The 15181-nt window shown below is 35.3% G+C and overlaps 1 protein-coding gene and 1 pseudogene across 2 annotated transcripts in view; one reads left to right on the forward strand and one right to left on the reverse strand.

Moving 5' to 3' along the window:
• The first annotated feature begins 10854 nt into the window (after window positions 1–10854).
• Window positions 10855–11195, forward strand: LOC110288265 (elongin-C pseudogene; annotated as a pseudogene).
• Window positions 11196–11698: 503 nt separating this feature from the next.
• Window positions 11699–15181, reverse strand: part of Tc2n (tandem C2 domains, nuclear) — a 108362-nt gene continuing 104879 nt past the window's right edge. For both annotated transcript variants that reach the window (XM_085830621.1, XM_085830620.1), the window contains one exon: window positions 11699–13679. In XM_085830621.1, coding sequence (XP_085686747.1) covers window positions 13569–13679 — 111 coding nt within the window. In that variant the 3' untranslated portion in view covers window positions 11699–13568. The remainder of the gene's footprint in view (window positions 13680–15181) is intronic.

The following is a 15181-nucleotide window of genomic DNA, read 5'->3' on the forward strand; positions in this document are numbered from 1 at the left end:
TGTATATCCTTGGACCAGGGAGTGGCACCATCTGAAGGTGTGGCCTTGTTGGAATAGGTGTGACCTGGTTGGAATGGGTGTGTCACTGTGGGTGTGGGTATAAGATCCTCACCCTAGTTGCCTGGAAGTCAGTCTTCCACTAGCAGCCTTTGGATGAAGACATAGAACTCTCAGCTCCTCCTGCGCCATGCCTGCCTGGATACTGCCATGCTCCCACCTTGATGATAATGGACTGAACCTCTGAACCTGTAAGCCAGCCCCAATTAAATGTTGTTTTTTTTATAAGACTTGCCTTGGTCATAGTGTCTGTTCACAGCAGTAAAACCCTAACTAAGACAACATGTAAACATTTCTGCTGTGATTCCTTCTGTCTTCATGTTTAATGACATCAATTATTGCCTTAAACTGAATGAGAATTTATGGAATGTCATGTAATCAATTATCTTGCTGTCATGATTCTGCCTGATAGTTGTATGAGGTAATTTTTTTAAAGACAGTATATATACTGAAAACAGAAAATAAAGGCTTTCTTTCTGCTTCATCCAAATCAGGTGAGTGTTTTTCTGCATGCTTCAATTTTCCCTTTTCCTTCTTTCATTCTCTTCATTTCTTTTCTTTCTAGTTCACGAAGAGTTAACAAGCTCCAAGTGTATCACCAAACCAGCTAGAAAGAAAAGAGCCCTAGCAATGAAAACTTCTTTACCTAGTCCCCTGCTGCTAACAGCAGGAGCTAATTACCAGAAACAGTGGCTTTTAGCCAGAGTTACCTTTCCAGAGGCCATAAGCTTATGGTCCCTAGAAAAGTAAGAGAGAGTTACAAGGCCAGACAACATCAGTCCTTTGTCCAATGCTATGTCTCAACTCACCAGTATCTGTAAAGACATGGAAAGGTCCCTGGCAGGTGGCTACAAGGCTGCTATACCATAAAGTCTTCATCCAGTGTACATGATAGCTTTCCCGTAACTACAAGGATGGAGTCTCCAATTAACCTTCTTCAGCATACTCCAATTAGTTCAGAATTGCACACAAATGGTTGACAGGGTGACTTGGAATTTCAGATGAGGGTCCAATGATTCCTCATACAGCCTTCTCCCCTCAAGGAACGTCAACAGTCATCAGATCCAAACATAACGCTCTCTCAAAAGTAGTCACGGGTGATCTCAGGAAGTCTATGGCTGTTTTGATTAGAAGACTATGTTCTATAACAACCAAGTAGCTTAAAAACAGTTTTGGAGTCTGAAAAGCCTGATACCAAGGTGCTGCTAAATGAATTTCTAATGAAGGCATGCTGCCTCAATCATATTCTTACATAATCTTCCATGGCAGAAAAGTCAAAGCATCAATCACTCTTGACTCTCTTTTAAAAGAACACTTATTTCAGCTGTGAGGGCTCCGTTCTAAAGACCTATGCATGTCCCAAACACCAACTTCCTATACCATCCATTTTATAGGGATTGAAATTTCACCATACAAAACTGGACATTCTTTCTGATGTAATTTTTACAGGTTTCCTTTGTCAATATTGAAACCTACACTACAAAATTATGTCTATATAGCTCACAGAATCCAGTAGAAGAGACGCAACAAATATGGAAACCAGGGCCTAATGAACAGAATGTAATCCTAGAAAAGGCTGAGATTTAGCTGAGAATTTACAAGATCTAGCTATCCAACATGAGGTGGAAAGAACAGATATAAGCAAAACTAAATTTGTAGGTATGCTAGAAGAGAGTTGAAGCATGTTTCCTTTAAAAGCAGAAAATAAGACCTACTAAGTAAAAAGAGAAGTACATCAAAGAGTGAAACAAGTGGAAGTATAATTGCTTGTCATTGAGTCACTGACAAAAGAAACCACGATTTCCAAATGGGCAGTCAGTAATGATGACTTAGTGCTACCAGACTTCTTGGAGATATATATGTCAGTTAAGGAATCAACCAAAACTTTCCTTCATTTTCATTAAACTTGTCTTTAATTGAATGCCCAAAGCATTTGATTCATGCATTCTTTTTTTTTTTTTTTTTTTTTTTTGGTTATAGCCATGCTTTCGCTGTTTCTTTGTTTTGTTTGCAAATAAAATATATAAAATATAAAATATCAGTATAAACAATGATGTTTTATTATATATTTAAATATATAATATCACTCCTTTACAATCTTGGTCATTTTATGATTAAAATAGCATGCATAATATAATCACAGAAGTTAAAAGACCTAGAAATTAAAATGCTGGTCAACATGTGCTACTATTAATTAAACTTACTTTTGCTGAAATAAATCATATCATAAGAAGCAGACTTTCAGGAGCATCTGGGGGAGCTATCTTGGTTCCCAGACCCCTCAGAGACTAGTCTGCGCAGGTGAGAGTATGGACTACAGAAGCTAACAGCTTCTGGAACAGGCAGAAGCCACACAGCTTCTGGGGCAGACCCCATTTTGGGCTCCAAACATCTAGGCACCTTCCCTACCAGAGGAGAAGTGTCTGCCCCACCCGGGAGGGCTTTTCCAGAGCACCAGGGGGAGCCATCTCTGCTCCAGAATCTCTGAGAGACTAGACTGTGTAGGTGAGAGTGCCAACTACAGAAGCTACACAGCTTCTAGAACAAGAAGAAACGACAGCTTCTGGAAAAGGCCCTGTTTCGGGCCTTTATCTTCTGCGAGGAGGCATGTCCAAATGCCAGATATCTGTGCACCTTCCCTGCAAGAGGAGAGCTTGCCTGCAGAGAGTACTCGAACCACTGAAACTCAGACGAGAGCTAGTCTCTCAGGTATGCTGATAAAGGCTAACAGATTCACTGGAGGAATAAGCTCTAACCAGAGACAACTATAACAACGAACTCCAGAGATTACCAGATGTCGAAAGGCAAACGTAAGAATCTTACTAACAGAAACCAAGACCACTCACCATCATCAGAACCCAGCACTCCTACCTCAGCCAGTCCTGAATACCCCAACACACCCGAAGAGCTAGACCCAGATTTAAAAGCATATCTCATGATGATGGTAGAGGAAATCAAGAAGGACTTTTATAACTCACTTAAAGAAATACAGGGGAACACTGCTAAAGAGGTACAAGTCCTTTAAAAAAAAAACAAACAGGAAAACACAACCAAACGGGTGATGGAATTGAACAAAACCATACTAGACCTAAAAAGGGAAGTAGACACAATAAAGAAAACCCAAAGTGAGGCAACCCTGGAGATAGAAACTCTAGGAAAGAAATCTGAGAACATAGATGTGAGCATCAGCAACAGAATACAAGAGATGGAAGAGAGAATCTCAGGTGCAGAAGATTCCATAGAGAACATCGGCACAACAATCAAAGAAAATGCAAAATGCAAAAAGATCCTAACTCAAAACATCCAGGAAATTCAGGACACAATGAGACCAAACATACGGATAATTGGAGTGGATGAGAATGAAGATTTTCAACTCAAAGGACCAGCAAACATCTTCAACATAATTATAGAAGAAAACTTCCCATACCTAAAGAAAGAGATGCTCATGAACATACAAGAAGCCTACAGAACTCCAAATAGACTGGACCAGAAAAGAAATTCCTCCCGACATATAATAATCAGAATAACAAATGCACTATATAAAGATAGAATATTAAAAGCAGTAATGGAAAAAGATCAAGAACATATAAAGGCAGGCCTATTAGAATTACACCAGACTTTTCACCAGAGACTATGAAAGCCAGAAGAGCCCGGACAGATGTTATAAGGACACTAAGAGAACACAAATGCCAGACCAGGCTACTAAACCCAGCCAAGCTTTCAATTACCATAGATGGAGAAACCAAAGTATTGCAGGACAAAACCAAATTCACATATCTTTCCACGAATCCAGCCCTTCAAAGGATAACAGAAAAAAAAATACAAAGACAGAAACTACGCCCTAGAAAAAGCAAGAAAGCAATCCTTCAACAAACCTAAAAGAAGACAGCCACAAGAACAGAATGCCAACTCCACCAATAGGAAAGCAACTTTACTTTTCCTTAATATCTCATAATATCAATGGACTCAATTCCCCAGTAAAAAGACATAGACTAACAGACTGACTACACAAACAGGACCCAACATTTTGCTGCTTACAGGAAACCCATCTCAGGGGAAAAAAGAGACACTACCTCAGAGTGAAAGGATGGAAAATAATTTTCCAAGCAAATGGTCTGAAGAAACAAGCTGGAATAGCCATTCTAATATCAAATAAAAACGAATTCCAACCCAAAGTCATCAAAAAAGACAAGGAGGGGCACTTCATACTCATCAAAGGTAAAATCCTCCAAGAGAAACTCTCAATTCTGAATATCTATGCTCCAAATGAAAGGGCACCCACATTCATTAAAGAAACTTTAGTAAAGCTCAAAGCACACATTGCACCTCAAACAATAATAGTGGGAGACTTCAACACACCACTTTCATCAATGGACAGATCGTGGAAACAGAAACTAAACAGGGACACAGTGAAACTAATAGAAGTTATGAAACAAATGGATTTAACAGATATTTACAGAACATTTTATCCTAAAACAAAAAGGATATACCTTCTTCTCAGCACCTCATGGTACCTTCTCCAAAACTGACCATATAATTGCTCACAAAACAGGCCTCAACAGATGCAAAAATATTGAAATTGTCCCATGCATCCTAGCAAATCACCATGGACTGAGGCTGATATTCAATAACAGCATAAATAATAGAAACCCAACATTCATGTGGAAACTGAACAACACTCTACTCAATGAAACCTTGGTCAAGGAAGGGATAAAGAAAGAAATTGAAGACTTTTTAGAGTTTAATGAAAATGAAGCCACAACATACCCAAACTTATGGGACACAATGAAAGCATTTATAAGAGGAAAACTCATAGGTATGAGTGCCTCCAAAAAAGAAACTAGAGAGAGCACATACTAGCAGCTTGACAACACATCTAAAAGCTCTAGAACAAAAGGAAGCAAATTCACCCAAGAGGAGTAGACGGCAGGAAATAATAAACTAATAATAAACTCGGGTGAAATCAACCAAGGGGTGAAACAGGAAGAATTATTCAAAGAATCAACCAAACCAGGAGCCGGTTATTTGAGAAAATTAACAAGATAGATAAACCCTTAGCCAGACTCATTAGAGAGCACAGGGACAGCATCCTAATTAACAAAATCAGAAATGAAAAGGGAGACATAACAACAGATCTTGAAGAAATCCAAAACACCACCAGATCCTTCTACAAAAGGCTACACTCAACAAAACTGGAGAACCTGGATGAAATGGACAAGACATTTCTAGACAGATACAAGGTACCAAAGTTAAATCAGGATCAGATTAATGATCGAAACAGTCCGATATCCCCTAAAGAAATAGAAGCAGTCATTAATAGTCTCCCACCCAAAAAAGGGCAGGACCAGATGGGTTTAGTGCAGTGTTCTATCAGACCTTCAAAGAAGATCTAATTCCAGTTCTTCACAAACTATTCCACAAAATAAAAGCAGAAGGAACTCTACCCGATTCATTCTATGAAGCCACAATTACATTGATACCTAAACCACAGAAAGACCCAACAAAGATAGAGAACTTCAGACAAATTTCCCTTATGAATATCAATGCAAAAATACTCAATAAAATTCTCGCTAACCGAATCCAAAAACACATCAAAACAACCATCCAACCTGACCAAGTAGGTTTCATTCCAGGGATGCAGAGGTGGTTTGATATACGGAAATCCATCAACGTAATCCAGTATATAAACACACTCAAAGACATAAACCACATGATCATCTCATTAGATGTGGAGAAAAAATTTGACATAATCCAAAACCCTTTCATGATAAAAGTCTTGGAAAAATCAGGAATTCAAGGCCCATACCTAAACATGATAAAAGCAATCTACAGCAAACCAGAGGCTAACATCAAAGTAAATGGTGAGAAGCTAGAAGCAATCCCACTAAAATCAGGGACTAGACAAGGCTGCTCACTTTCTCCCTACATAGGCAACATAGTACTTGAAGTCCTAGCCAGAGCAATTCTACAACAAAACGAGATTAAGGGGATACATATTGGAAAGGAAGAAGTCAAAATATCACTTTTTGCAGATAATATGATAGTATATATAAATGACTCTAAAAATTCCACCAGAGAACTCCTAAATCACTCCTACTTCACAGAAGCTGGATATAAAATTAACTCAAACAAGTCAATGGCCTTTCTCTACACAAAGAATAAACAGGCTGAGAAAGAAATTAGGGAAACAACACCCTTCACAATAGTCACAAATATAAAATACCTAGGTGTGACTCTAAATAAGGAAGTCAAAGTCTATATGACAAGAACTTCAAGTCTCTGAAGAAAGAAATTAAAGAAGATCTCAGAGGATGGAAAGATCTCCCATCCTCATGGATTGGCAGGATCAATATAGTAAAAATGGCTATCTTGCCAAAAGGAATCTACAGATTCAATGCAATCCCCATCAAAATTCCAACTCAATTCTTATACGAATTAGAATGGGTAATTTGCAAATTCATCTGGAATAACAAAAAACCTAGGATAGCAAAAACTCTTCTCAAGAATAAAAGAACCTTTGGTGGAATCACCATGCCTAACCTAAAGCTGTATTACAGAGCAATTGTGATAAAAACTTCATGGTACTGGTATAGCGACAGACAAGTAGACCAATGGAATAGAATTGAAGACCCAGAAATGAACCCACACACCTATGGTCACTTGATCTTCGACAAGGGAGCTAAAACCATCCAGTGGAAGAAAGACAGCATTTTCAACAAATGGTGCTGGCACAACTGGTTGTTATCATGTAGAAGAATGCGAATTGATCCATTCCTATCTCCTTGTACTAAGGTAAAATCTAAGTGGATTCAGGAACTCGATATAAAACCAGAGACAGTGAAACATATAGAGGAAAAAGTGGGGAAAAGCCTCGAAGATATGGGCACAGAGGAAAAATTCCAGAATAGAACAGCAATGGCTTGTGCTGAAAGATCGAGAATCAACAAATGGGACCTCATAAAATTACAAAGCTTCGTAAAGCAAAAGACACTGTCAATAAGACAAAAAGGCCACCAACAGATTGGGAAAGGATCTTTACCTATCCTAAATCAGATAGGGGACTAATATCCAATACATATAAAAAAAACTCAAGAAGGTGGACTCCAGAAAATCAAATAATCCCGTTAAAAAATGGGGCTCAGAGCTAAACAAAGAATTCTCACCTGAGGAATACTGAATGGCTGAGAAGCACCTGAAAAAATGTTCAGCATCCTTAATCATCAGGGAAATGCAAATCAAAACAACCCTGAGATTCCACCTCATACCAGTCAGAATGGCTAGGTGAAAGCAGATGCCTGCAAGAATGTGGAGAAAGAGGAACACTCCTCCATTGTTGGTGGGATTGTAAGCTTCTACAATCACTCTGGAAATCAGTCTAGCGGTTCCTCAGAAAATTGGACATAGTACTACTGGAGGATCCTGCAATACCTCTCCTGGGCATATATCCAGAAGATGTTCCAACTGGTAAGAAGGACACATGCTCTACTATGTTCATAGCAGCCTTATTTATAATAGCCAGAAGCTGGAAAGAACCCAGATGCCCCTCAACAGAGGAATGGATACAGAAAATGTGGTACATTTACACAATGGAGTACTACTCAGCTATTAAAAAGAATGAATTTATGAAATTCCTAGGCAAATGGATGGACCTGGAGGGCATCATCCTGAGTGAGGTAACCCAATCAAAAAAGAACTCACATGATATGTATTCACTGATAAGTGGATATTAGCCCAGAAACTTAGAATACGCAAGATACAAGATACAATTTGCAAAACACATGAAACTCAAGAAGAATGAAGACCAAAGTGTGGACACTTTGCCCCTTCTTAGAATTGGGAACAAAACACCCATGGAAGGAGTTACAGAGACATAGTTTGGAGCTGAGAAGAAAGGATGGACCATCTAGAGACTGCCATACCCAGGGATCCATCCCATAATCAGCCTCCAAACCCTGACACCATTACCTACACCAGCAAGATTTTGCTGAAAGGACCCTGATATAGCTGTCTCTTGTGAGGCTATGCTGGGGGCTGGCAAACAGAATTGGATGCTCACAGTCAGCTATTGGATGGAACACAGGGCCTCGAATGGAGGGGCTAGAGAAAGTACCCAAGGAGCTAAAGGGGTCTGCAACCCTATAGTTGGAACAACAATATGAACTAACCAGTACTGCCGGAGCTGGTGTCTCTAGCTGCATATGTATCAGAAGATGGCCTAGTTGGCCATCATTGGGAAGAGAGGCCCCTTGGTTTTGCAAACTTTATATGCCTCAATACAGGGGAACGCCAGGGCCAAGATGTGGGAGTGGGTGGGTAGGGGAGTAGGGGGGGGGGAAGTCTGGGGGGACTTTTGGGATAGCATTTGAAATGTAAATGAAGAAAATACCCAATTAAAAAAATAAATTAAAAAAACAAAAAGCAGACTTTCTGAAAAAAAAGTCTTCTATCCTCAAAAACTAAAGAATGATGACCTTAAAATCCCATGACATGAGAATATTAAAAGCATTACTGAACAATTATCAGCACATTTAAAAGAATACCTGATGTGGTTTAACATGGATTAACTACTTCTTTGCCATCTAAGAAAGCTTAAAGAAACTTTGTTCCTATTGCTTTAATGGAAATATTGGCTGTTAGCATTTGTTTTAAAAATCAGATTTTTAAAAATAGATGACAACATTAAAAATGACAACCAAGAAAAAATACTAGGAAATTACTAAAACTGGACCATACACAACTTTGTCTGTAACAAAATAAAACTATAATTTTGAAGGACTATAATAATTCTTTTGGAAGAATGAGTATATTTAATTTTACAATCACAGTAAAAGGAATGCACACATACACAAAATAGAGAAACAGTGGACCTGAGCATAATGTCATTCTGAGTGGCTCCTTTCTCTATAGTCTTTCAGCATCTGCTGCTCTGTTCATATCTATCTTAGAGTCCTTAATAAAAACCCATGTGTCATCAATTCACAAATATACTAGACATGGTCATTTAACCCTTTTACTTCTTTAAAAAGAAAAGGAAGTAAAAAATTTCCCCAAAGTTATCTATTCTCTATTCACTTTTCCTAGGGCTTTGATATTTGAACATAAACATAAGCACAATCTCTAATATCTTCTAGACTGGAAATCTGGTTAGATTCAGAGATATGAGGGATTATTTCCATATGTAATTCATAAAAGTTCTTTTAAATGAAGAACAAAAAATAGAGTAGTTAGAGAAGGATAGTCTATGTGGAAGAGACAGCATATTCAAAGTTTAGATGCCAAAACTAAAGCAGATACCATGCTACATATATCTCCTGTTCTCTCATTTTAGAATGAGACAGTTTTTCACTGACTTTTTCCTGGCATTCCTAGTCTAAATTAGAAAGGACAACTTGAGATGCTTTATAGAAGAAATCAAGAATCCTAAGTGACAAATAATTGTACAACTACAAATAGTTTTTACTGATTCTCTTGTTACCTTATAAAAACGCATGTGATATCTAATTAAATGTTCAGATTTTACTAATTTGTATGTACCTAACAGCCATAATCATTATAATGATTACGGTTAAAAGTTCTTTTAAGCCACAAAATATCTACAAATTACATCAGTGGATAAGAAAAGCTGAAGAAAGGCACTGTTAATATTCAATCAACAAGTATTTAGAGAACAGCTAAAATGTTCAGAGGAAAAATCTTGGCTTTCTGAGGTAGAAATAACCCATCAGGAATTTTAGTAGATGGTGTAAGTTCTCCTTTAAATAAGGTAGAAAACAACACAGCACAGTAAAACATAAATGTTTTGTTCTAGAGGTATGAGAGAATATTTCCATATATGTTATAAAAGTTTCCATGAATGAAGAAAAATAGAGAAGGAAAGTCTATGTGGAAGAGGCAGTGTGCTTAAAGTCTAAATGCTGAAAGTAGCTAAATCAAGAGTTCACAAAAGACAAAAAAATGTCAGAAAGGCATGTGAGTCACATGAAAGTGGGATACTAGTAGTATAGTAGACGTCACATGAAAATGCTCCCATTTCATTTTAGATGAGACAGAGAACTCAGTTCTATATTTCATAGTTCATAATTATTTTAATTCAGTGGTTCAACTAAAACTGTTCACATTTGAAATTTAGTTCTGAGTAAGACAGGTTATGCAGCAAGAGAAAGAAAATAGAAGAACATCTTCCTAGTCATCACAGACATGGACATTTTATTGATCTGATATGCCCTGAAGAAACACTAAATAAATTCCCAAACACTGCAAAGACAGGCACTTGAAATATCCATTAATATCCTTATTAAGAATGGTCTATATTTATTCCAAGTTTTTGAAATCTTTTATACATGTACAAATATATGAACATATAAGCAATGAGAATTTTTTCTGGAAAGCAATTTCCAACTGGCTGATGAGTTTATTAGTATCAGAGAAAGTTGAAAAACTATATTCAAACAAATTCAGGTTAGTTTGTTTTTAAACCATAATTATGTGTGTTCAAAAATCACAATGATTCTCCACAGTCAGCTAAGAATTTGAATTAAGACACTTGGGCCATTTATGATTCTTGCTTTAAAAATTCATGCAAAACTAAATGAGGGCCAAGTAATAAGGCCATTTTTGGACATGAGATGTAGCTTTCTGTGTTATCTGAGAGTTTATAAATCCATTGTTGACTGATCTCCTTCCTGTTGCACAAAGCAACTATAATCTGGCAGAAGTTATTTCTGCCAGTGTCCCAGAATGTGTAGGAAAAACTAAGAAAGTTCCTATGGCATCAAAGTAATAGTTTATAATAACATAATGGAAGGAGGAGAAAATACCTATGGTGGCTGTGAAAGCCTTAATGCCGTGCATACCAAGTTAAAACCTTCAGGTGGTCATGGATTTATTATTAACAGAAAAAGCAGACATACATTAATATCATGGAAAATAAAGGATATGCTGAGTGGGCCAGGACAGTTTGTGGAGAATGAAGTCAGTGAGGTCGATTTAGAGAGTCTTTCACACTTGCTATTGAGAGATGCATGTATTTTACCCACAAGGTCTGCTACACTAATAGCTCCCTTGAGATTCCTGAACTCCCAACTGCACCTGAACTGCCACTGGAGTTTCTAATGGCTTCAAACTCCCTAGATTGTTAAATAGAATAAATCATAATAAACTGTTAAATCATCTAGAATTTAATACCTGTAATTTGGTCATCTTTTCATACATAGCATATTGCTTGTAAGCAATTGAGCAAATTAATTCCAGACCTTATTACTTCTGTTCTTCTGCATGTCAACTTGCAGTTGCTATTTGAATTGAAATGCATTTGACATACCAACATATTAAGGATGTTTGCAAAACCTGAGAAGTAAACAAGTATGCCAATTTATTAAAAGAAGAGAGAAAAGAAATGGAGAAAGAAGAAACGTTATTGGAGAATAGTATTGTGTAAAACTAAATCAATGACAAATAGTGATACTTTAACATGGTCCGTAACTTTCTGTGATATATATATATGTATGTGTGTGTGTATATATATATATATATGTGTGTGTGTGTGTGTGTGTGTACATATATAGAGATGCACACATATGTGTTTAATATATATATATACATACACATATGGATAGCATACACATATGTATGTGTATGTGTATATATATATATAGTGATATAGTTTATAAATGACTAATCTCCCTCCTATTGTGAAATTTAATTGGTTTCCAGCTGCATTTCCAGCATCATTTTGGTTCCCTTTTCCTTGTTACAAGTAAGTATAGGACAAGAAGAGCCTAAGCAAATACAAAGGAAATTATTTTTGCATATTATTTCAGTTATTGTTATTGGCTCCTAATTGTTTTTCTCTCCAAGAATGCCTATTAACACAACAGTGTTTGCATCTACATTTTCATATAACAATTTCAAGAACACAAAAATATATACGTTTACATTCAATACATCTTCAGCTAAAATATGCTTAAGTAAAAAGTGATTAAAACACTAGAAATCTTCACCTACTAATACTTTCCTACCTGAAAGTTCTTTTAAATCAAGTTTTCTTTGTATTGACTTATCTAAGATGTCTAGGATCCTGGGAATCAATAAAGCATGTATTTTCCTCAAATTTATATTACATCTATGCTTAAAATTAATAATTAGATCATTATAACAGAATTAAATAAATTACATATATTAACTTTAGGAATTAAAAGTAATAAAACATTAAAAACAATGAAAATAAAATTCTAGTTTTTAAAAATAAAGCCTCCTTCATCCATTATGTTATTATAAAAGAACTAGAGTTGAAGAGGTTATTCCTACATTATGAGTATTATGAGTGACTCCTCTGGCCTAAAATGTGTGGAACAAAGAGAGAGGCAGGCAGGCAGACAAGGGGAACAGAGAGACAAGGATCAGGAACATAGATCCATTGTTTACTTATTGGTAAAAAAAAAAGTAAGATTAGAAACTGTTGCTTGTTTCTTCATAAAATTATTTGGTTTTAGCCACACGCTTACGCCCATCCAAGCAGAAATAATCTTCATATGCTAAGTTCTAATATGCACCTGAAAGCAGCCTAAGTAGAAACGTATTTGTATCCTATACATTGTTAGCTGGTATGGTTATCAAAGTGGGAAAATACCTTAACATTGTGGATTATAGAACAAGTAATTTACATCAAAAATTGAAACAAAGAACTAATGATCATAAAATACTAAATTTGCTATTTAAGCTAATTTAATTTTGCTAAATTAAGTTATCCAAATGTAAAATATTTTGTTTTAACTACAAAAAAAGGTTAAAAATGAGAAGGCAAAATTGACTTTAAGTTTAACTTCAATTAATCTTTTTACTTATTTATTATTTATTTGTGTGTGTGTGTGTGTGTGTGTGTGTGTGTGTGTGTGTTGATGGTCTACATATGAATGACAATGAACAATATGAAGGAATTGGTTCTCTCCTTCCATCATATTGCATTGCAGGGATGGAACTCAAATTTTCAGTGTGGGGACAAGCTCCTTTCCCACCAAGCAATCCTCCCAGATCCAAGCTTTATCTATTCTTTGAAAAATATAAATAACTCTCTTAATTCTCCAAGAAATAAGCAGTTTATATAATGGCTATGCAATAACATAAATAAATTGTAAGTACAGGGTACCAATTTTCTTCATATACAGGAAAAAAGTAATGGAATGGTTCTATTCATTTTTGCTGTGAGAAAAATACATATAAAGCTATAAACAGTATAACAAAATCTAATTAACCATGTCTAGCACTGGAAAAGTGGTAAAGTCTTGTAAATGTCTAATAGTACTTAAAAAAGATACTTATCTAGGATTGATTTTATAGATTGTATAATTCATTAAGTTGGCCAAATGCTACCGCCCTTTTATCATATTTTGGCACCATTTTAAAACATTTCATTCACTTTGTGTACCTGAAAGAACTCATTACAAATTTTAAAAATTATGTTTCTTCTAAAAGAATGTCAAGCTGTCTCTTCAGCAAATTAACGCCCAAAGTCTTCAAGATGGATTTAACTTGTGCCACTTGATAACAACCTTTTCCGGATTTGTAATTGTCTCTTTCCATTGATTCACTGCTTCAATATTATTACTGTCTTCACTTATCCAGAGCTGAAAAGGAACAGTACAACTATTCAACTTGTTAAATATTCGTAACTGAGATTAAATAAGTATTCTCACTCTTAAGAGATATGGACAAGCTTGGATAGCATATCTTTAAATAAATATCATTTCACTTTTTTCAAACGTTGGTTGATGATTTGACCCTTAAATGTTAAAATACTTCACTTGATCTTAGTCAAAACGCTGAGAAGCGATAAATGTTAAAATACTTAAGCTGTTGATCCATTCTGGATAATGTGACCCACTTCTATTTAAGAATTAAAAATGAAATATTATTCCAAAAATCACCTTGAATATTCCTTCTTGTTCAATTAATCTAGGAGCTCAAATAAAATTCATCATTATTGCTCAAAAACGTTGTTGCCAAGTTTTCTAAACTGAAACAATGATTTTAACATAGAAATGTGCATTTGAGCTCCTTTTACATTAAATGAAACTATAACTTTAATTGAAATCTAATAAATGGTCATTCTTAATCCATAATAATTTAATCATTCCTAACATTTCTATAACTATAGATAATACATGTGAATGATATGGAGAAAATTTTAGTATTATGAAAACACAAGACATCACAATGAATTTATAACATGGAGAAAAGGTGGACACACAACTGAAAAAAACCTTAATCTTTGTCTTGGCTATAACACTAACAATTCTGTAATCTTGGAATTAACTTACCTGCAACCAAGTTTCTAATTCTTCTAATAGATTTGAGTAAATCATTGGTTTTCAATTTTTTTTTCTATTTTGGTCTAAAAAAAAAACTTTCCTTCAAACAACATCTTACATAGAATCTAATATACAACACAGGTATCATTAAAAGTATTTGGGTTGATAGACTGGGAGAACTCAATCCCACATATGATTCCCTTACAGTGGCGACTCCTGAGCCCCCAGAGAAGATGCTCTCCAGAGTTATTATTCTGGAAATCATCTCTCAAATTAAATTTCCATAAATTCTTTAATTAAAACTCCTCTCCAAATAAAAATACAGAAAGCTGAACCACTTTAAATTAGCAGCCTAATTACATGAAATGAGAGTTCATATAAATCTTTGAAAAATCATACACACAATCTGAAAATCTCACCTAGACTACTAATAACAGGTTTTTGTCAAGTGAAAGCTTTTACATCAGTTAAAGACCTCAAGATTTAAATGTGGCACAAACAGTTGTAATTAAGACAAAAAGCTACGTAATAGCTACCACAAATCAAAGATATGAAAAAGAAAATGTAAAAAACGAATTCTATAGGTTTAAATGTTATCAAGATCTATACAAATTACTCAGAATTTTAATTAATCCACAGTAGAACTATACAAATGATAGCAAAATCATTAAAAGTTGACATATTATAGAAATTAAAATCTTTTATAACCAAATTAATAATATATTACTAATATATTAATATAATATTAACAACATATTAACAATATATTACATAATAATATAAAAGGCTCATTTTAAATAAAAAGTTAAAGATAAAAC

This window comes from Mus caroli, unplaced genomic scaffold (genome assembly GCF_978045245.1).
Source record: "Mus caroli unplaced genomic scaffold, Mus_caroli_1 scaffold_14, whole genome shotgun sequence".
Taxonomy (NCBI): domain Eukaryota; kingdom Metazoa; phylum Chordata; class Mammalia; order Rodentia; family Muridae; genus Mus; species Mus caroli.